The sequence below is a fragment of the Drosophila grimshawi genome, unplaced genomic scaffold (assembly GCF_018153295.1).
Source record: "Drosophila grimshawi isolate 15287-2541.00 unplaced genomic scaffold, ASM1815329v1 contig_1367, whole genome shotgun sequence".
NCBI classification, from domain to species: Eukaryota; Metazoa; Arthropoda; class Insecta; order Diptera; family Drosophilidae; genus Drosophila; species Drosophila grimshawi.
Genome location: NW_025062889.1, coordinates 4,666,946 through 4,689,191, shown reverse-complemented (window position 1 = coordinate 4,689,191; position 22,246 = coordinate 4,666,946). Strand labels below are relative to the sequence as shown.

General features: G+C 39.0%; 3 protein-coding genes across 5 annotated transcripts; all 3 read right to left on the bottom strand.

Moving 5' to 3' along the window:
• Positions 1–104: 104 nt before the first annotated feature.
• LOC6559845 (long-chain fatty acid transport protein 4) lies at positions 105–7,069 on the bottom strand. 3 transcript variants are annotated; one of them, XM_032735137.2, is made up of 6 exons: positions 6,989–7,069; positions 5,264–5,400; positions 2,488–2,741; positions 1,776–2,420; positions 1,296–1,497; positions 105–1,232 (listed from the first exon to the last, which is right to left on the bottom strand). In XM_032735137.2, the coding sequence occupies exons 2-6, from the start codon at positions 5,315–5,317 to the stop codon at positions 291–293; spliced, it is 2,097 nt and encodes a 698-aa protein (XP_032591028.2). In that variant the 5' UTR covers positions 5,318–5,400; positions 6,989–7,069; the 3' UTR covers positions 105–290. The 3 variants fall into 3 exon arrangements, with proteins under 3 accessions (XP_032591028.2, XP_032591029.2, XP_032591030.2); XM_032735138.2 differs by having other exon boundaries at positions 6,970–7,068; XM_032735139.2 differs by lacking the exon at positions 6,989–7,069 and adding an exon at positions 5,458–5,748.
• LOC116805087 lies at positions 3,466–3,878 on the bottom strand. The gene is made up of 2 exons (XM_032735140.2): positions 3,758–3,878; positions 3,466–3,697 (listed from the first exon to the last, which is right to left on the bottom strand). The coding sequence occupies exons 1-2, from the start codon at positions 3,842–3,844 to the stop codon at positions 3,548–3,550; spliced, it is 237 nt and encodes a 78-aa protein (XP_032591031.1). The 5' UTR covers positions 3,845–3,878; the 3' UTR covers positions 3,466–3,547.
• An 8,529-nt stretch (positions 7,070–15,598) lies between the features above and the next one.
• On the bottom strand, positions 15,599–18,761 carry LOC6560489 (protein twist). The gene is made up of 3 exons (XM_001985711.2): positions 17,763–18,761; positions 16,610–17,026; positions 15,599–16,143 (listed from the first exon to the last, which is right to left on the bottom strand). The coding sequence occupies exons 1-3, from the start codon at positions 18,707–18,709 to the stop codon at positions 15,873–15,875; spliced, it is 1,635 nt and encodes a 544-aa protein (XP_001985747.2). The 5' UTR covers positions 18,710–18,761; the 3' UTR covers positions 15,599–15,872.
• Positions 18,762–22,246: the final 3,485 nt, after the last annotated feature.

The following is a 22,246-nucleotide window of genomic DNA, read 5'->3' as shown; positions in this document are numbered from 1 at the left end:
CCTGAAGTATGCAGCACAAGTCAGCAAATGCCGCTTTTGTGCGCTGCCCGAAAGTATGCAATATATTTGCTCACATTCCAGCTAAATAATAAAAAGCCGAAAAGTATTCATTATGTATTTTTTACTCCTCCATTTGTTGAGCCAGATGGCAATTTACCTAAAGCTGTAAATTAATCTAGCTGATCGAAAACATCTTATTTCTTATGTATATATTTATATATATATATGATTTCCGCCTTCTTATTAGTCTTATATGGGAGCTTAAAGCTAAAAGTAGACTTATCCTCAACTCAAAAGCGCAATTCATTGCGTTGAATCCTCTCATAGATGTCCTGCGTGAGCTTTGCATAGCTGCCATTGGCCTGGGCATAATATAGCTCATCCTCGGATGCGGCAGGATTGAAGCCCTGCTGCTGCAGCTCCACCTTGCGCAACTTGAACGTGCCCGTCAAATCGATGCGTCGCAGGAATCTCAGGAAAACGGGTCGCGCATAGTTCGGTAAAGCTGTGGCGAACTGGGAACCCAGCGTGGACACGTCCACCTCCCTGGTGGGATCATAGATGGCGGCCATGCCGGCGCGGCCTTCCGTCTGTGGTATGCAGACGCCATAGACAATGGCGTCCTTGTAGTTGATCATATTGCTGAGCTGTGCCTCCACCTCGCTGGTGGATACATTCTCACCCTTCCAGCGAAAGGTATCCCCTGTGCGATCCTTGAAATACAAATAGCCCCGCTCATCGGCCACCAATAGATCGCCCGATATAAATGCCATATCGCCTTTGCAGAACACATCGTGGACTACCTTCTTCGAAGAGGCTTTCGTATCCACATAGCCGAGGAACTCACGACACGGATTACCCTTGACAATCTTGCCAATAAAGACGCCCGGCTCGTTGGCCTCACATCGATCGCAGAGACCCTTCGCGTTGCGTATGGGTTCGCCCGTATGGGGATCGGCACGTATGACGGATATGGGATAGATCTGTGGCAATATACGGGAGACGAATCCAATTGCGCCCACTGTACTATCGTTGTTCATGATATTCGCATTGCCCTCGGTGGCGCCATAGAATTCACCCACTTTGCCAATATTGAAGCGTTCGACGAACTGCGTCCAGATCTGTGGACGCAGCCCATTGCCAAAGACCATGCGCACCTGATGCTGACGATCGTGTGCTGCCGCCGGCGTTGCCAAGATATAACGCGCCATCTCTCCAATATAATGGCCAATCTGCAATTGAAAATGGAGTGAGCATTCCCGTAGGGGATTAACCCAATCTCTCAGTTGACTTACGGTGCAATTGAAGCGCGCACAGTCAGCAAAATAGCCGGATGCGCTGAACTTTTTTCGTACGACAACAGTGGAGCCAAAGAGCAGAGCCTGCCCCATGCTCATCACACCGCCAGCTGTGTGGTAAAGTGGCAGCGGGGCGTAGAACACATCATCGTCCCGGAAACCCAAGGCGTAGTGAATGCCAGCCGCTATAAAGAAAAACCTAGACGAATCGAGTAATAAAAAATATTTACGTTAGTTTTCGAGGGGTTAACAGAGTTCGCTGGGAAATTATGGATTACGCCGAATGCATACAATTAAATTTTAAATGCACAATAATAATAAAAAAAAATATATAATTTGTGAGCTTTCATAAGTTGCATACTTTGACCCGTATGGAAAACCCCAATTAGACACTTGAATTTGCGCAACAGGCAGGTTTACTAAGAACCCTTTTACATCTGTAATATAAATTAATGTATGCATGATAATTGCACTTACCGTGCATGGGTAATGACAGCTGCCTTGGGCAGACCTGTGGTGCCCGACGTGTAGATGTAGACGAGTTTATCCTGATGATCGGCACGACTGGCGCCAGCGGCAACCTTATCCTTGGCTGCCGACTCTAACAGAGCATTCAACTGTTGCGCCAAACCCTGAGACAGACCCTCGGTGGCTGCCTTTGCTGAGTTGGCCTCATCGTTGAACTGATAGAGCGCCACATGGGCGGGCAGATCCTTGGCTATATCCATCACAGCCGATCTGTAGCTGATGCCATAGATTAGCGCCGTGCAGTTGCCCACCTTGATGCTGTGCTGCAGCGAGGGTCCACGCAGATTCGTATTGATCAGCGGCGTAATTACACCGATTTTGGACAGGCCCAGCCAAGTGGCCACAAACTCGGCGCGATTCTCCAGCAGTAGCCCAACCACATCGCCCTTCTTGTAGCCATGACTGTGGAAGACGTTCGCGACACGATTCGCATGCTCGTTCACCTGGCGAAAGGTCCACTTCTGGGTCTCGCTGACAATGGCCAACTTGTCCGGATGCTGGGCCACATTCGCCTCAAAGATGTCGCCCACATTGAGATTCTTGCGCTCCTGTCGCTTCACAAACAGCAACACTCGAATGTAGGCAATCAATGCGCTGGTTGGCATAACAATGGCGGTTAGTACTTGGAGGCAGTGCATCTAATTGCTGGGGTCACACTTACATGGTGTCACGTGGTCCCGTGACGGCTGCTATGTAGAACCAGCGCCAGCCCGGCTTCACCAGCAGCAGCAGCACCAGACTGCCGTAGAGCGCACCCAATCCGCACCAAGTGCCTTGATAATACCAGACCATGGCGGTGGCCACAGTTAGAGCAGCAGCCAAGACCACCAGCACAATCCAGCTGCAACAGTTGCCCTTGCTACTCGGCTCCTCTTTGGCAGTTTCTATATTGATCTGAACATCTTTAGTTGGAGTCTGAAATTGTTATATAGAATTAATCGGTTCAGATTTAGTCATCTGTCGGATAAAACCATGATCAAAACTGTATAGCTATTGAATATCGGTTCAGGTTTGACGAAGTGCTGAAGGCGTAGCTTAAAGAGGGGAACTTAAATTGATTTCTATACACTTAAATACTTAATACCTTAAGAAAATGCAAGTCATGCAGTCTTGATTGGAACGTAATTAATGGTATATAGCTAAAGTTGTCGGTCGGTGTATTTAAGATCTGTAATTAATATACCCCTCCTCAGAGTTAATAACTATTGGCTCATTAATTTAATTGAATTGTGATGAAAACAGATTAAAATCATTTTTAACTTCAATTCTATCTATTATTTATATATATATTTAATATTGAGAATATTTTCTCATATCTCTGCTATTTTATAGACACAGAAATATAAATATAGATTCTAAATCTTCAGAGCTAGAACTGGGGTAATTCCAAGCATTTGTTTTGCTGAACTTTACTTGGACTAATTAAAGCCAATTATCAATAATTAATGTGTAAATGTGTCAAGGGTAACATCAAAAACGAGTTTTCATAGTAGTCTAATCGAGAATGCCTATGGCTAATTATAGTTTTCTTTCTTAAATATATATTTTTGTCAGCGTCAAAGCATTTCCTCACGAATAGTTTGTTGAACTGCTGTTTGCTCAATTTGCACATCAAATCCCAAGCCCAATTTCCGCATTATTCAATCAATTAGCGCTTTATTTAAACAGAAGGCGTTTGATGTTGGTAAATATTGGTTAAAGACGTCTAGTGCGAGGAGTGTCTAATTATCAAGTCTGCGACCGATGTGGATCGAGCCCTCTTCGAAGTGAATCACATCCTCAAGTTGACCATTGGCTTTCAGTTTGTTGGCCAACCGAATCAGCACACAAACAGTGAGGGCACAGGTCAAACCCAACAAAAAGAAGAGTATCTGCGGCGATTTATGAGTGTGTGTGTTTTCCAAGCAGCTTGCAACATATTTATAATTTACCTTGTGCCAGATATTAATGCGCATTAATGCGTCAGGCGGCACGCCCCCCTCCTCAACTGACTGCACATTGTCGGTGCTTTTCATCATGATGGCCAAATATTGACCAGGCTCTCACAAATAATCAACTTATATTTGACTTTCAGCACAGTTGACTAACAATTCTAAGCTGATGTGACTGAAATGTCAGTTATTTCTTACAATAAATGTCAAGTATATTATAATAATATACTTAAGATGTATATTGAGGTCTGATAGCTATCCGAGTTTACTATTTATCATCTATGTATTCTCCATGTATATCATTAATATTCATAATAATTTTAATAGGCTTCTAATAAAATAAACAAACATTTCCAATAATTCTACACACATCTTTATATATCTGTGGAATCTCTGCAATTACTAAATCAATTGAACAGCTTAAAGCGAGCCCATCTTTTTTGGCCATCATTAATGCTTCTAAGAACAAATATGGCCAAGTAAATAATACTTTTAACGTGTACGGATATAACTTGAAATTAACGTAAAGTTTGAGTGTTGATTGTTTGTTATTCTTTATTAGATCAGCTGCTATTTAAAATTCTACAAAAACTACCCAAAAAATAAGTGTAAAGTGAATAACAATTACTTCCTCATTAATGTTTTATGATAGCCAGTTAAAACTAGTTTTAGGCTTACTATTTAGGACCTATTTACTACTGTCAGTAATTGTATAAAAAATTGCATTGTTCGGTAAGCAAACTTTAGGCAAATGGCTACTTTAAAGTTTTACTGGCCAGCACTCAAAACAGAAGAAAATTGGCATTGTGTCAACAAGTTTTGTGTTGACCTACGCCATGGACTTGACTTTCAAACCCAGTCAACCAATAATAATAATAAATAAACGACGGCATCACAATTAAGATGCGACTGAATCGCTTGCCAACCTAAACTGAAACAAGTTTCAGTTAACTGAAAACTATGTCTGTCTGTAGATGCTTATCTGCACTATGTGCGACTATTTGCCAGCAGCAAAAACAAACCCAAATACAAAAGAATAAAATGTGTTGCACTTGCAAAGGGGGTTAGCCCGTTTAATACCCTGTACTTGTAGTTGTGATGAGGGGGGCAATTAACATGACATATGACCCTGAACTACATTTAATAACTAACCAAAATCGATGAGTGATTGGGAAACAAAATTGCAGTTGAGGGTTACGTAATAAACTGGGTCAATAAAGTCTTCTTTGCTGATTGTTTTGTTACATGCTGCAGGTGAGTTTGAACAAAACCCGCTAACCCATTTGTGGCCTACACAGTATAAAAAAATACAAAACAAGCATCCGTGGAAAAAAACTGGTTTAGCAGATACGCATTTTTGGTGCTCTGTAGCGCAAAAGTCACTTGGTTGGTTTCAGATTAAGCACAAAGTCAAAAAAAAAGAGCTGTATATATATATATATATATATATATATATAAATATATACATATAATAATGATAGGTGTACGTTCCCATCTGTAGTTTACCTGTGTGGAGTTCAAGGCTGTCGAACCGTTTCCAGGGGCAACAGCATCATTCATTTTGCGATCTGATTAACTTTAACAGCCGGTTAACAGTTGGCTTAACAGTCGATTAACAGTGTTGATTAAGAGCAGCAGGCTACCTGCGGGTAATTAAGTTAAGCATTTGTTACTCTTTGCTGCTTTGCCTTATTTGTTACTTTTCAAATGAAATTGCGGGTAATTAGCCGGTGCCGAGCTGTGAACTCCAATTGTGGCCAACTGGCACAGAGAAAGATTGCCTTTTTTGTTGTTGTTTCTTTTTTTTGGTGTTGTTGTTTGTGGCTCCGCAAGTGGAGGCTGCGACTTGGGCTCTTTTATTTTGGTTAGACTCAAGGTGAATTTTAAACACCTTATTTTCCTTTTGTTTGGGAGGGGCTTTATGCTTTTTGTCAGTTGTCAGTTGCCAGTTGCCGGTTGTTGGCTGACGGTGGCTGAATTTTATTTATGCGTTTAGGTTTGGCTATCAAGTTTTTGGCTATTTTGCATGGACGGATGCAATTTCAGCAGCTCATTAAACGCCCTTTTTACGATCTGCTGGCATCGTAGCTGCTGTTATAAACTACTTGAATTAAAACTGTTTATTTTGATTGCTTTTTAATGTTTCCTATGACTTGAACCTTAAAGTTCAAGCCAGTGCGCTTAAGGTGAGATAAATGGGAAGCATTTTGTTTCAAATGCGATTTAAAACTGTTTAAAGCGTTGCCCAACCCTATTTTGTAGACTTTCAATTTGCGTATATACATATATATATATATATATATGTATATTTATGGTAATATTTATGAAGAAACTATGTGTTAAGTTTTATTATACTTATTGCCTAATATACTGCTTCAAAAAACCAAGTTATTCAAGCGGATTTTACACAAATATTTATGATCATTTGATGTGGTTGACATTTATTTTAGACTCATCCTTGAGTTTAGACATGAAAGAGTCATCATGAGTCATGACTTTATCGAAAACAAGCTTTCTTTTGCAGATTAAATAACTTTTTTTCAGATAGTTCTAATCCATGAACAACTAATACATATATAAATCGCAAAAACATTAGAAAAGCTAAGTATGCTGTGATGAGCAACTAATTACTATTCGCTTCTCGCTCAATTGATTTAATGCTCTATTTCACAGGCTCTATCATGCATAAACATAGCTCATATCTCGATACTTGTACGCATGAACGACAGCTGCAGCCTTTTGGCAGGTTGTTCGCTGAAAGATTAGTCGAAATCTGCATTTGCTTTGTGCTGTTTGTGATATTTGCACATGCAAACATTCAGTATTGTTTGTTGTCATTGTCGTTGGCGTCGTTTCCTTGTTTCAGTTGCAATCACAATTACGGAGCCCAAATCCCATTAGCAGCAGGCAGCATCATTAACAACAACAACAACAGCAACAACAAGCCAACAACGGGCCATAACAACTTGAACAATCTCTTCGCTGTTCGCTGATAATGATGATGAGACTACTTCACTTTCACTGAGTTCATTTCTCTTGTTTCACTCACGATGCTTTTTTGCTTTTTTGCACTTTATTTATATGCCGACAATAAGCACAGATTAAGATATAAATCGATAAGCCATGAGAAATAGCACAAACCAACTCAATTTAAGTCAAAAATTGAGTTGAGTTGTTTGTTTTTTGTTGCAAATATATTATTTGAAGCTTACAGAAATATATTTCACGCACTTAGAACTTTTATTGTTGCACATTCAAATTTGGTTGCAAATTTACAGCATGTTTTGTGTTCAGTCGGTTTCAGCCGGTTTCGCGTCTTTAGGCCAGCAGCTCAGCTCGTCAACTGCGGCTCAAAAGCTTGGCTTGAAAAAGGCCAAAGCAGCAACTGTTGCTGTCGACGTCGACGTCAGCGTCAGCGTCGACAACAGGTTGAAACAATGTTAACTTCGCCGCATAGCTGCAACTGTATGTGTGTGTTTGTGTGTTTGTGTGTGTGTTTGTATTTGTGTGCGTTTGCATTGTTATTATTAAGTATCGCCAGACACAATTTGATTGCTGGTTTTGATTGAAGTTTTTATCTCCTTGGCTGCATATTTTCATATTGTTGCACGCACTTGCAAATTGCTGCTTTGCAAATATACCCTGTAATCAGTGTGGCTCGTTAAGTAACTTGTTTGGCTGCCGGTTAATATTCCTGTTTTTATTTCATTTAAAGAATACAAAAAATATAAACCATACAAAACCTGTTTAAATTCGTCTAATATTTAATTATGCGGAACTGAATTTTATTTGCTGTTTCGAAGTCCACAAAGAACTCGACACGAATACACAACAATTTAAATAGAAATAATAATAAATGCATAATGTAAAAATTGAAAGGAAAGTTTTTTTTTGTATATTTTTACTACTATTACTTTGTAGATATACTTTTGAGTGTAATTTTGTAGGGTATTCCCGTCTATTGTATTTGTTCACACTGCTTTTTTATATGTTTGTCTTTCGCTCAGCAATTGCCGTTAACATTTCAGCAAGGGACGTAAAAAGGCACATCGCACAATGTCGCCCAGCGAAGACAGCGAGCGAAAAAGAGAGGCCAAAGAAATTGCTATTAGAAATTCTGCACGCAGCCGAGTAGAGTGGTGTAGATGGTTGACTTAGTGCAAGGTGGAGGGGGTGTGGGGGGAGACGTGCAGGGGAAGAGACGATTGCATTTAATTCGAAACACGTGTTTCACTCTGCACTCTTCGGCATTCTTTTTTGTGTTCTTCTTTCGACGCTTGCTCCCTCCCGTTCTCACTGTCTCTCTCCCTCTCTCCATCACTGACTCTCTCTCTATCTCTCTTATACAAACAATTCATGCGTTGCATTGTCGCTGCTTTGCTCCCTCTCCCTTCCCTGTGTGCAGACAAGTGCAAGAGCAAAGCTTAACATGCACTTACATACATACATGCTTATTAGATTTTGTACAGCATACGCACATTTGTACATACACACAATTTACATACATATATATATTTTGTTCGCTCTGCAGACTTGCATGACTAGCCTAAATTGTCTCAAGAGCAGCGCGCAAATGCATTGCAAGCACTCATCGGGGATTTTGAAACGAGGTTAATTGTAAATGGCAAAACACATGATTTGGAGTTTAAGACGAAAATAAATAATGAATATCTGTAGACAAAAGCAAAACTGAAGTTGCCAGCACTTATTGGAATTATGTTGAATAACGAATATCAGCAATATAAGTATTAGTAGTAAGAATAAACTGATAATAAATAGTTACTCATATTGATTAAGCAACTGCATTGATTAGTCGAGCAAGCTCCGACACTATTCTCTTCTTTAATGGGTATTAATTACGTTTCATCGACAAATCGGCTTTCCCATCAATTTATGCAGTTGTGTTCTATTGCAAACCGATTACAAAATATGGCAGCTAATCAGGGACGTCACAGTGTTTTTCCCTGCAATAGGTATACTTACTATATATAAACTATTTGTGTATAGAAACATCAACTGAATCATTTACAGGTTTAGTGCATCTCGCAGCAATTTGCAAAAGTTCAATCAACTAGCTAAATATAAACAAATACAAATATTAAATGCTTGTTTAAATAATTTATTTGCAGACTAATATTTTATGCAAGTTTTTTTTATCAAGTGTGTGACTAATTATAAAACAACAAATTAATATAATATTGATTAATTATTGTTTAACTTGGACTTGCTTCAGATTTACACACTATTTGCATATTCCCCTTTTGATGTGGGAATACCTGGCTAACATTGGGCATCATCTTTCGACAACAACTTTCAATGGCATCTCATCCATGGGGGCACTAAGAATTTTTATAGCTATGCCAATCAACAGTACCCCGACCAGATATATAAGTACTATAACTCTATATATACACAGTAACAACAACAACAACAAATTTAACAAGGCACCAAAGAAATGCCCGACATTCAAACGGACTTTTTCACACATTTGCCAGGCGCATAAATATGTCTGCCTGTGCAAAAAAAAAAAAAAAAAATGGGAAAATGAAATGCAGCAAAGTATATACATAAATATATATATGTATATATATATAAATATGTGCATGTAGGGCTGTATATAAATATGTATTTATATGTGTTACCCTTCAGAGACTTCTTGCCCCTTTTGTGTGAAACACTTGAGGCGCTGTTGTTGTTGTTGCTGCTGCTGCTGCTGCATTTTGTCAAGTGGATTCTTTGGTCTGAGATCATTAAAATAACATCGTTAGTGCGCTTATAATGAAGTACTAAACAGCAAATCCAACAAAGAGAGAGAGGAATATATGTATATATATATATATATTCCTATATTGTCAAGTGGCAGCGATGTTTTATGTCTCCGCGCTTGGCACATGATTAGTTTTAGAGACCCATTGACGCCCGGCACCCAAAAAAGAAAGAAAGAAATAAAACAAAATAAATGTAATACGAATTCATTTCTATTTGAATGTCTTAAATTACGACAGGCGGCAGCAACGAATTGATGGATGCGCGACCGTGAAAAGCGTGGCGTGGAAAACGCGCATCAAAGTGTCCATCAGCAACTATAAAACTCTACACATACATACATATATATATATATATACATATACATTATGTATGTATACATGTATGATTTGCGTTTGGGGACGCTCCCGCGCTGTCAGAAATTAATCTTTTCGGGTTTGCCGCCAGATGTTGCCTGCTTGCGGCTTGCTCGCCTCTGGATGTGGCGCAAAGTGTCAAGCGTTTACATCAAATGATGCAAATGATGGACACTCTTCCCAGAAAACTGTGAAGAAATAAGCAGAGGCTGATGACGAGCAGGACGACGACGAGCACAACTACCAATCAGGCAACCATTTTGCAAAAGCAACTCTGTAAACGGGTTTTTTTTTTGGTATTTTATTTTTCATTTTTTTTCATTTTTTCGTTTTGTTTTTTGGCTGGGGAGTTCAAACAACCATTTTACTTAGTTACTTCCTGGCTGCCTACCCGAGTCACTAAAATCTTTTTGTGTAAATAAACAAAAAGTGCGGCGATTTGTTGTTGTTGTTGTTGTTGTTTTGTTGCTTTGTTTTTTGTTTTTATTCGTTTGGCGACCGCCAACGCTGACGTGACGTCGCTGCCAGCGTCGCTGTCCGTCTTTGGGCTCTGTGCTTTTTTATGGACCCATTTTTTGTTTATAGACAACAACTACAACTACATATAGGGGCTTATATGTGTGTGTGTGTGTGTGTGTTGGTGTGCTGTGCGCATCTTCCATCTTCGCCTGAAAAAATATAAAAGCAAAATATTTATGCGCTCGACGCGAGAGAACCGCTACCAAAGCGGACGGACAAATTGACGGACGGACACAGTACGGAGGGGCAGTCAGGCAGGCAGGCTGGCTGGCAGGCAAGCGGTCGGTTGGTTGGTCGGTTTGTTTTCAGTTGCCACCCCCCTTTCACGCCTCTGTGCGACTACTCGATTTTTATACACTACGCTAAAAATAATGATCCTAGAGGGTATATCCACTGCATGGGAGGGTTTGGCGAAAGGAGAGAAGGGGAGAGAGAGGGGTAGATTGAGATAGAGGGATGGTTAAGCTTCTTTTAATAATAACATTACATGGGTAAGTTTGTAGACAAGATATATACTGATCTAAGAGAGAGAGAGAAAAGAGAGAGGGAGAGAGATGGCGAGAAAAGATACATATTAGATAGGACATCCCAGAGAGACAGAGAGAGACACAGAGAGAGAGTGAGTGAGAAACCGATCCTTAAAATAATTTAAAATGTGTGAAAAGAACTTTTTAAAATTCTTCCATTTTAATATATTGATTTCATATAAATTGGTTTGCTTATATTTTTTTTATATATAGATTTCGCATGCATTGCATTTTAATCATTTTTTAAACGTGTTTTATTTCATATAGCATACTTTCTGGAGTTGCCAAAAAATGTTTACTGGCAGCTAACAACATTGACTGAAACCAGTTAAAATATTTCTTTGAAATCGACTTGTGAAAAAACCTACTAAAAACGAGCTGTTTCTGCTAAAAATTATGCATACGAAATTCTCCAATTGTATAATATGTACAGGGTAATTCTCAGTCGTTCAGTGTGCGTCAGCAGCAACATTTTTACAAGTCTTTTTTTTTATTGGATGTACGCAGATACTAATACACTAAAATACATATTGATGTAAGTGTGTACGTCAATGTATACAAATTAGATCGACTCGTACATTAGCGTAACTTGTTGTTGTTGTTGCTGCTGCTGCTGCTCTGATTGTTGCTGCTGCTGCTGCTGCTGTTGACGTTCGATGGCAAGTCGGGCGTTTGCCATTAGTCAGCTGGGTCAACTTATGAACTTTGATCGTTGATTGATTGCCAAATGCACTCGCAACAATAATATTAACAACAACTACAACAACTACAACAACAACAACAACAGCAACAACAACAATAAGAAGAAGAAGAAGACGAGGCTGGCAGACTACATTTGCTGTTGATTGCATTTGGCTGTTGTTGGGCCCAGTTCGAACTGAAAAATGTGTGTGAACACCTCGAAAAACGAGTCTATATTGATTTTAATTACTCAGTCTGTGCATATTTTGTCGCTTGCAGCGTTGCATGAAGCAGATGTTCTACTAACTACCAACTGTGTGGGGCAGACAGAGCGCGAGGAGCGCTGCTTCTCACTAAAAATCAATCAGCGGGCCACAAATGAGTACGGGTGCCTTCTGGGTCACACAATGCAGGAGCAGTCCATCTCCTCCGCCTCCGCCTCCTCCTCCTCCTGCTCCTGCTCCATCTCCTGCTTGTGCCCGATCTACGTTTCGGGCTTCCGTTGTTCGTTACTCGCACTTTGAAATCTGAAACGCTTCGTATATTTTTTGGACACACCGTGTTGCCACCAATATATGGGGGCATGTATCTATATATATATATGTTTGTCTGCGCTCTTCAACTACCCGCAATTGTTTTTAGATATTGTTTTTATGGTTTTGCCAATAAATATAGCCATTCATAGAAATCATAAATAAATTCCATTAATATTTAACATATACTGTGTGCATTTCCCTAAGTTATATTCTGCGATTGCCGATTTAAATATTATTTAGTCTTACTGCAAGCTGAGTTTTCCTCACACATTTCTTTCTTCGAGTTTGATGGCACTTTATCCATATCTGGGATAAATAAATATACATTTTATAAGCTTAAACAAACAACCAAAACTATTTAAAATATGCTGTTAAAGTTTTCTTTGAAAACATTGCAAATATGAGTCTTAAATGAATAGCTTTATGGTTTCTCTTTGTACATTCAGCGATTATGGCTATTTAGTACAACATTTTTAGTATTTGTGTAGATAAATTTAATGTTCATTCATGTCGACTCACTTCCAGTGAAAAACTGCAACTAATTAAAACTAGAACATGGCAGGCAAACTACAAAATAAATATTAAAAAAAGAGGAAACAATCATTATGATTTATATGAGCATTGCTTGGTTCAACGCCCATTTGCAGGCATTTTGAATGAAGCGCTGAAAATGAATCAGAATAACATAAAAAAAACATAGCTACAAAGTCAAAGGGAACCATTAGGCGCTGCCAGGCGGCGCCTACTTAAAGTCAGGGAATGCCTCAGCCGAGTTGGAAGAAAAAGAAGAAAAGAAAAGAATAGAAAGGACAATAGCACAACACGCATCCTTCGCATACTCCCACACGCATTGTTTTCATTTCATTTACGAGTCGAACTCAGAGCTGAGCTGTTTGCTGTCACATATGTTTGGGAAAACTTGGTGGGTAAACGACATGAGGTCCTTGGCCAGGTCCTCGCTGTGATTCGCAGGCGCATAGCACATGCCATTGATTACCCATGTGCGCACAACAACGCAAAGCAATCCTGCTTAACAGCCATGTGAATTGGCCATGCAAAAAAACAAAGACCTACAAAAATAATAAAAGAAAGAAAATTTGAAAATGGCTCGTCCTTGCTGTGAGGATCGTGTGTGTATTGTGTGTGTGTGTGTGTGTGTGTGTGTGTGTGTGTGTGTGTGTGTGTGTGTGAGCAGCTCATGCCCATTTTCTAAAATTAGTTACACAATTTATGCGCCGCGTTATTTGAGATGATCTTCGATTGCTTTTTAGGTGCCTGAATATTCAAAACATGGGTAAAGAAATCAACTACGTATTTTTCTTGGGGGGCGTTGACAGTTTCAGAGTTGGGGTAGTCACCGCATCGCATCAAGGTGGTTTTCTTTATTCTATTCTGTTTGAAGAACTTCGTTTCAGGGAAACTCTAGCTCGATATTGCATTTGAGTGGAACTAAAAATGTTGTCTTGCTTTCGAAAACAGAAAGAGTTTTTGGTATCCAATAACAAGAAAAATATTCAAAATTCTCTCATTTATTTGTAGGGGTTAAAGTCAAGTGCAATCGCTGATTGAGTTTAGGATATTGACTTTATAATTAAAGATTGATCCAAACTGATTAAGATTTGTCCACTGATTTGAACAAATAATGTCTTTTTGAATATGATTTGTTCATTAAATTAATGCTACATTATAATTTGAAAACACAACTTTCAGTCGAAATTCTTGTTAAAAGTTTCAACTTCAAATCCTCTTGGGAACGGTTCAAATTCATCTGTAGCCATAACTTTGTCAAAACCAAGCCAATTTTCAATAGCAATATATTTTTATAAATGATTTGTCCTCTGGATTAAAACTGCATCAATGTTTAAAAACTATTTTTTTAAATGATGTTCTTGCTGAAAGTCTAGCCTCAAATATCCACATGGATATGATTCCCAACATTCTACAGTCATATCTTTGACGAAACTGAATTTAATTTCAAAAACAATACATTTTTGTGAATGGTTTGGTTTCTAGATTAATATTGCAAAACACTTTTTCAGTTAGAAATTCATGTAAGAAGTCTATCCATCAAAATTCAATTGTGGTGCTTAAAATCTTAAAAAAAAAAGATAATTTCTTATGAATGGATTGGCTTCTAGATTAATAATGCATTTAAATTTGATCAAACGGATTTTCTGTTGAAATTCATGTTATAAGTGACAAAGTATAAACATCATTTTAGAGATCGTTCTACATCTAAAACTGAATTGAATATGATTTCCAATACTTTCTATATAATATACTTTCTTCTAGATTAATTTCATTTAAAAGAAAGAAAAATTATAGTTTTTCAAAATGCTCAACCCTTAAATGACATCTAATTTGAAGCTTGTTCCATTTAAGATACAAACACTTGACTTTCTAGGTTCAAAATGAACCCCTTTCAGCTGACACCTCAAACGATTTAGATAGCGAAAGATAGATGGGCACACACACTTTAGTAGCACTTATTCAAAAACACTCACAAGTGTGCAAAGTGAGTATCTATTTGTATATATATATATATATATATATATATGCATATATGTTCTTGATCTAGCCCACTTATGAGCTGTGCAGTAGCTGCAACAACCTGTCAACGATGGCTGGTCTGGCTGGATATTTATCTCTGTACTGTATGTCTATATATATATATATATATATATATATCTATGGGATATCGTACTTTGTATATAACTCAAACTGCTCATGCCAGCTGTCATTTAAAAAGCAATTAAGTCATGCAACTAAAAATGATATTTGGTTCGCCTTTGAAGCGCTTTCCACGGGCTAAATCAACTGACTGAGCTAATTATGAGCATTTTAAATAGCCAGTTTTGGCGACATAAATACTTTTGTGTACACATTGTAAACACTTTTTATGTGCAGCAGCGGAATAAAAACAAAAATTAAAAACAACTCCAAAGAAAACCTCAAAAACAAAAAACAAAGAAAACAACAAAAAAAAGAGAATTAAACAAATGCACATAAATCACCGGATGTGGATGGTGTTCCTCCCCCCTGCCCAGCTTGCAACCCTCTTTCTTGCCGTCTCCGGTTGCCATTTTCGATTTTTGTTTTTCTTCCCATGAAGCAGCTAGATAGAGAGCGAGAGCAAGAGAGAGAGAGAGCGACAGATACAACATTTTGTATCTTTGAGATACATAAATGCTGCCGCCTGTCTGTGGCATGACGTTACGCTCTAAGTATGTCGTCGTCGTCTGTATGTATGTATGTATGTATCCTACATAAATGTATGTGAATTTATGTATATTGCATATATTGTCGAGACCCCCCCAATGGCGACAACGTCGAACATTTTCGCGCCTAATTTGTTGGGGCAAAAAGAAAGAAATAAGAAATGAAAAAATTGTGTTTGTTTGTTGTTTTTTTTTTTATAGTTTTGTTTAATTTATACAATTTAATTTAGTTAGCGCTAGTACATAAAATTATACCTAAACAATAGTTGGTTTTTTCTTTGTGTTTTTTTTCTCATATTTTGTTTAAATAATGTGTGTTTAGCTTAGTCATCTATAAGATATGGAAAGATCTGCAAGTGCTCGATTTTGGCACTTGCATTGGAATTATTCACGCTGTGTGTATTCATTTTGTTCAGTAACTGGAAGCCCCAATGGCAATCGATACGACTCCTCCTCCTCCTGCTCCTCCTCCTGTTAATACTCCAAGTCCGACTACTTCCCCAGCCCTTTGCCTATGCCTTTTGATGCTGGGCATCGCCTTCCATGCGCCACACACCAAACAGATAGCTGAGTTTCTCGGGCGGAATGATGGGTGCTCCATTCGCCTTGCGCAGACACTTGAGATCAGCCTCGGCCCCATTGGCGGCACTAAGCAGTGTGCTGGCATTAATATTCATATTATTATTGCCATAGCCCGGCGATACTGGCGATGATTGCGCCTCCAGCGCCTTCAGCAGCGATATATCGCTGGAGCTAAGCATGCGGCACAGGAAATCAATGTATCTATAAACAAGAAAAGAGTTGCGAACAGCTTGATTAGTAAACATATTAAATATATCTATAAATAATTGAAATAAGCAAGATTAAGATTGTAGATATTTTTTATAAATATTATTCTTGAAAGAGCTTCAAGTGTAAATATTTAAAGCAAGAAGAAATTTGAATATTTTAGCTGAATTCAAAAGTAAATAAATTAAGACTTGAATGAACTTGAAGTGCGAATATTTTAAGCACGAAAAAATGAGATATTTTTACCAATATTTTAAATGAATTTAAAAATGACTTTTGAATTTAAATTCAAATTTGTTTGTGAAGCGTTTGTGTCTTCTTTAAGAACTGGACTTGTTTCTTGGCCACATAAAATACTTTTTAATATATGCATATTTGTTGAAATTGCCACCAAATTTCCAGCTTTGTAGTTAAGACCAGGTATCTCAGCAAAATCCCGGCTGGAGGAGACTAGACTTACCTTGTGGCCAGCTTGAGTGTTTGGATTTTGCTCAACTTATCGCTGGGCAGGGTGGGTATGATCTGTTGCAGCGACTTGAATGCATCGTTGAGGCTCTGGGTGCGTTGCCTCTCCCTCACATTGGCCATCACCCGCTGATTGCTGAACTCGTCCGTTTCCTCCGTTTTGCTCGGTTTGCGTTTCAGGCGGCGACGCGGTTTGCGGAACGCTTTCCCAGCCACATCGCTGGCATCCATCAGGCTGCTATCATCGACCAGACACGTCGGCGACATATCCTCCAACTCATCCTCATTCTTGGCATAGCCACCCACAGAGCTGAGCGCCGTTTGGCGCACATACTCCATATCATCACGATCGGAGCTGGAATATGTGCTGCCATTCAGACTATTTGCTGGCTCGTAGGCATCGTAATTCTGGCTGTAATGTGAAAGTGCCCAAGGATCGATATATTTAATTAATGCTTAATTGAGATAGCAACTATAAATATATATATATATATTGTTATTGTCTGTCAAATTGTATAAACTTAAATGTGCATGGAATTTCATTAATATTTTACTGATTTTTGTTTGATTAATTAATGATTGATAATTGATATAATTCCAGCTACAATTTCAGAGAAAAGTTACTTTCTGTAAGTATTTTCTTATATGTATTTAAATCGTTTTGGCAAAGTTATTAATTCTAATTTCAAACCATTTAAATACATATAAAAAATTGTATAAAATGCACTTTAAATAATTGATGTAAATAATATAATAATAAAAGAATGTGGACTGCATATATATACAGACATGATGTATTATTGTCAATCGATATGAGAGTGCCTATAATCTTATCTATATTTTCTTTGGGATTAACTATTTAAGATTGTCTTTCAATAATTTAACTATATTTTTTGCTGACTTCAGGCATGTTTTCAGTGTTTTTTAAACAAATTTCGAATGTCAACAAAAAAAATCACGAATTTTCTGAATATTATATTTCCATTTTTCATAAAGGATGTGACTCAAAAGGATTTTACTTTAGCTGTCATAGCAACAATCGTAAGATTGTTCAGATTTAATGCCAACAACTGTTAACTTGATGCATTTATCTGCACAAGATCTCAACTCAGATAATATATATATTTATATATATAGATTTCACTTACCCAGATCTATAGCTGCTCTGAAAATGCAACTGTTGCTGCTGCTGCTGCTGTTGTTGTTGCTGCTGCTGCTGCTGTTGCTGTTGTTGCAAGGGAGCAATTGTTTGCGGATAGATGCCATATTTGAAGATATGTGGCTTGTGATCCTGCAACTCCTCATCGCCGGCAAAATCGAAGTGCGAATGGGAGTGCGAAAGTGGGGAAATGCAGCCATTTTGTTGCTGCTGCTGCTGTTGTTGTTGTTGTGTTGTTGGTGCCTGAGTTTGTGTCTGAGTTTGGGTCTGCGCTGCTGCCACCTCATCCACCGTGGTGGGCAAATAGTCCACATAGAGTTGCTGTTGCTGCTGTTGCAACAGTTTCTTGTGCTCGGGCTGCAAGGATAACACATCCGTTTGGCAATCGTTGTAGTCGCTGCTGCCGCGCGCCCTTTTGCCATGCTCATTGAGGATATAGCCATGTGGAGCAGCAGTAACAGCACCAGCAGCAGCAGCAACTGTTGCTGCCGTCGTCTGTTGCTGCTGCTGCTGCTGCTGTTGTTGCTGTTGCTCAAAGTTGTTTTGATTGTTGTTGTTGTTCAGCTCCAGGCTGCTTTGAGCGCTGTGATTGCTGCTGGTGCTGAGCACCTCATTGCTGGGTATATTATAGTCCGTATCCTCCAGTTCCGTTATGCCATATGCCGCATAATCCGCTGGCAGTGGCGCATATTGTTGCTGTTGTTGCGGATGTTGCTGCTGCAGCTGCTGGTGTTGCATGTAGTGTGGCGTCGATTGCATGTAGGCCTGCTGCTCCACCTGGATGAGTTTGATGACATTGTGCTGCAGCTCCATAATATTGGGCAGCGTTGGCTTGTAGCTAATGTCCAGCAGCACCTTGGGGGACGCGGAGCGTGCGCTCATCGTTTGATACTCAATTTTGTATGTTTCACTTTGCAACACGTTGCACAATTGCATATAAAGTATTTCTATATTATATTTTTTTTTAAATATTTTTTTTTTTATATATTTCACGCCCCGCGATCTAAGTTTACCGTTAATTGTGGTATGTGTGTGCGCGCAGCGGCAATGACGAAACTCAACTGACGCACGATCCTTGCCGGCCATTGCTCAGATCGATGTTTTGCGCAGAGCTCAATTGCCATTCGCTGCTCGCTCTTCGCTGCGTGCGCCACACACCAGTTGTCTCGCTCTCGCGCACGCAAACGTACGCAGCGCTGCTGCTGGGCCTATGGCGGCCGTTGCGGCAGGTATGACGTCAGTGCTCAATTCGCTTTCGCTCTTGGATTTTCAGCGGCTGCAATTTTCGGCGCCTGGGTTTTTAGTCGCCGAGAGAGGGAGACAGGAGAGGGAGAGGGACAAAGGGGGAGAGAGAGACTTGGGTTATTTCTTTTGTTTTTTTGGTTTTGGTTTTATTTTTGCGATTTCTTTGTAAATAAAAAGCAACTGGGAAATGTGTAAGAAATGGCCAAGAAGTTAAAAACAAATAAAAAATAGCGCAGAAACTGGGAAAAATAATGATAAATCTGAGCTTGTATTTTTAAGCTAAGCTTGGAATAATAATATTCGAAAGATAAGAAATTTAAATGCTTAATTTAAAGATTTTATTTCAATAATATGCATGAAATTAGTTAATTTGTCATTGAAAGAAGTATTAAAATTATTTTAATAAAGTTGGGCGTTGTTATTGAGAAGTATATGTTTAAAGACCAACTTAAGTCATCTTTAATACGTGAATTTAATTATGATTTAACTTAAATTAAGTATATCATTAAAAATAATGGTTATAGTTTCGATATTTTGGTGGATTTAGCTATGGATCTTTTAGCTTTTTAGCCACATTCTTGTTAATCTAAGTTTATCCAGTCGATTATCTAATAATTTATTTCGATTTAGTTGTCGAGTCGTGGAACTTAAGTCCTCAACCCTGCATTAAAAATCCAAATGGGGAAACACCACAAAAAGGTTTCATTAGGTTTCATGTAATTAGTAAATTCCCACACACACACACAGACACACTCGCGCACACACATACACACACACACATGCGACTAGACAGTCATAAATCTCAACTAGAAAAACACACAGAAAAATCCACAAAATACGAGCGAGAAAGTCAAATTTCCGGATATAATTATCCGCCTGCCTGCGGAGCAAAAATACCCGATTAATGCGCGACGCGAACTTCCGCTGGAAAATACGGCCGGATTCGTGTCCTGACGCGCTTACCTAACCCAAAAGCGAGCGAAGGTCCTGCAGAAAAACCACTGCGAGGGTTTTTTCTCAGCTCGGGTTTGCTTACCTGGCGGGCAACTCCAACAGTATATGACCAATAATAATGCGTTTATCTTTATACCATGTTAATTGATTGTTAATTTAATTTATTTCTAATAAATTGATCAGAACAAAATCTCTTCGTTTCAAAATGCATTGCATACTTTGGCGCGGCCAACATAAAAAGCGGTACGGTTGTTGTCTTAGCTAACCGAGTGATCGCAAACGTGTGAAAGAGAAACAAACATAATGCAATAAAGGACTGCAATAAGGAAAAGCAAAAGGAAATTTGAGTCATAAATTCCCATTTTTATGGCAACTTTTTAGCGCAGCTCTCAAAAGTATGCAGCACTTTCTAGTTAGCTGTGCTTTTATGGCACATCATTTGTTGTGTTTTTGATTGATTTTGTTGGCATTTTTTGTTGGTTTTGTTTTTTTTTTGTTGTGTTTTTTCTGTTTTGCTTTGAGTGATTTGCCGTTTTTTTTTTACGCATTGGCCACGCTTAAGTCACGTAGTATATTGATTTCAATTGCGTTTATGTTGATTTAAGATGCGAAAAGCAACAAAAAAAAATCAAAACAAAAAACTTTACGTTAAAAAGCAAAAAATGCATTTTCTTATAAGAAATGTGCGCACTTAAAAGTTTTTCTGCCTTCCTCTTTTTTTTTTTGTATATTTTGCGTGCTTTCCATTTTGACAATTGCAATCCTAATCCTGCATCAGCGATGTGTATGTATGTATGTATGTATGTATTTGTGTGTTTGTGTGTTTGTTAGCGTGAGAAGCAACTTTTGGTGCACGTAAATCTCGCTCGACAATCAATTAAAATTAAAATATTTTTTTGTTGTTGCCTTGCTGGCATTTGCGGCATGTCAGCAAGCAGAGCAGAGCAGAGCCGCGCAAAGCAAAAACAAACTAAAGTTGTCTACATATTTGAATTGACTTTTGATGATGTATCACGATTTATTGTTACCAAAAATGGTCGTCAAAGCGCGTGGAAAAGTGGATCAGCCGGCTAACGGTGCAGTCAAAGCGAATAGCCAAAAAAAAGAGAGCGCGAAAAAAACTCCCACAGCTTGCGCAGCGCCGAATTCGCCTCGTTTGCGTAGATGCAGTTGCCAAGATTAAGCTTCAACAAGAAAACCAACAAAAAAACACACACATTTAACAAGCCTTGTTGATAAAAAGCTGTCAAACACATGCACAGCAAAAGCTTTATGTGCTGTTATATTAATTGACGAGCGGCGAGCGTCGAGCAGCCAATGAGAAACGTTGGCGCCAACAAACACCTACGCCAAAAATAGCAGAAAACAAAAACAAAAAACCACTTGTCACGCTTCTCTCTGTGTGTGTGCGTGTGTTTGTAGTGAGTGCGCCAGTTTGTTTGTTTTTGTTAAGGGTGGAGCTAGGCTAAAATGACAAGTTGGCGCGCATATTATTGGGTGGCCAACTGTTTACATTGTCTCGCATACATGTATGAGTGTGTGCTCTATGCATGTGTGTGAGACAATGTAAACAGTTGGCCACCCAATAATATGCGCGCCAACTTGTCATTTTAGCCTAGCTCCACCTTAACAAAACAAACAAACTGGCGCACACACATACAAACACACGCACACACACATACACTCAATCGCACACCGTGCTTCATACAAGCTTCGTTCGTTAGCAACGTGCTCGCAACATGTTTGCTTGTCTTGCGCTGGGCTACGTTTCATTCCAGCAGCGAACGTGGCGCTAGTCGGTCGTGTGTCGCGCTTCGACTCAATTCGGTACAACATTTGCTCCTTTTGCTGCGCCTGTGTTTCAATTCCCATGCGTTTCGCTTGCAGGCCGTCGTTTTGCACTGTTTACGTTTTTTGCCGGCTTATCTTCGACTACATTTTTTGCTCTGCGCGTGCGTGCGTGCGTCCGTTCGTGCGTGCGTTGTTCGTTGTGTTATTTGCGTTTAGCGTTTGATTTAAATGGCGTTTTAAGTGAAATTAAAATGACGGATGTGCTGTAATTTGCACACGCACACATACATAAAAACATATACTTAGTGAGTAGAGACGAGTGTCAATAAATTGAAAAAAAAAGAGAAAAACGTAGAAAACACGCGGCAGCCCGTTGGGGCGTAGCATGTGCCTAGCCTCTTACTGATTACAACTACAACAACAACGACAGCAACTAGCGCGTGATTACAACGCCCCAGCAGCAACAGCAACAGCAACAACACC

What these genes read in the sequence shown, in the direction of transcription:
- LOC6560489 (XM_001985711.2), bottom strand. Translation starts at nt 18,709, where the DNA reads ATGCAATTGTGCAACGTGTTGCAAAGTGAAACATACAAAATTGAGTAT. An exon ending in CAGAGCAGCTATAGATCTGG is followed by an intron (nt 17,027 to 17,762) that starts GTAAGTGAAATC and finishes TTCACATTACAG; the next exon opens with CCAGAATTACGATGCCTACG. An exon ending in ACACTCAAGCTGGCCACAAG is followed by an intron (nt 16,144 to 16,609) that starts GTAAGTCTAGTC and finishes TCTTGTTTATAG; the next exon opens with ATACATTGATTTCCTGTGCC.
- LOC116805087 (XM_032735140.2), bottom strand. Translation starts at nt 3,844, where the DNA reads ATGATGAAAAGCACCGACAATGTGCAGTCAGTTGAGGAGGGGGGCGTG. An exon ending in GCATTAATATCTGGCACAAG is followed by an intron (nt 3,698 to 3,757) that starts GTAAATTATAAA and finishes AAATCGCCGCAG; the next exon opens with ATACTCTTCTTTTTGTTGGG.
- LOC6559845 (XM_032735137.2), bottom strand. Translation starts at nt 5,317, where the DNA reads ATGAATGATGCTGTTGCCCCTGGAAACGGTTCGACAGCCTTGAACTCC. An exon ending in CAGCCTTGAACTCCACACAG is followed by an intron (nt 2,742 to 5,263) that starts GTAAACTACAGA and finishes TAACAATTTCAG; the next exon opens with ACTCCAACTAAAGATGTTCA. An exon ending in GCTGTCATTACCCATGCACG is followed by an intron (nt 1,498 to 1,775) that starts GTAAGTGCAATT and finishes CGATTCGTCTAG; the next exon opens with GTTTTTCTTTATAGCGGCTG.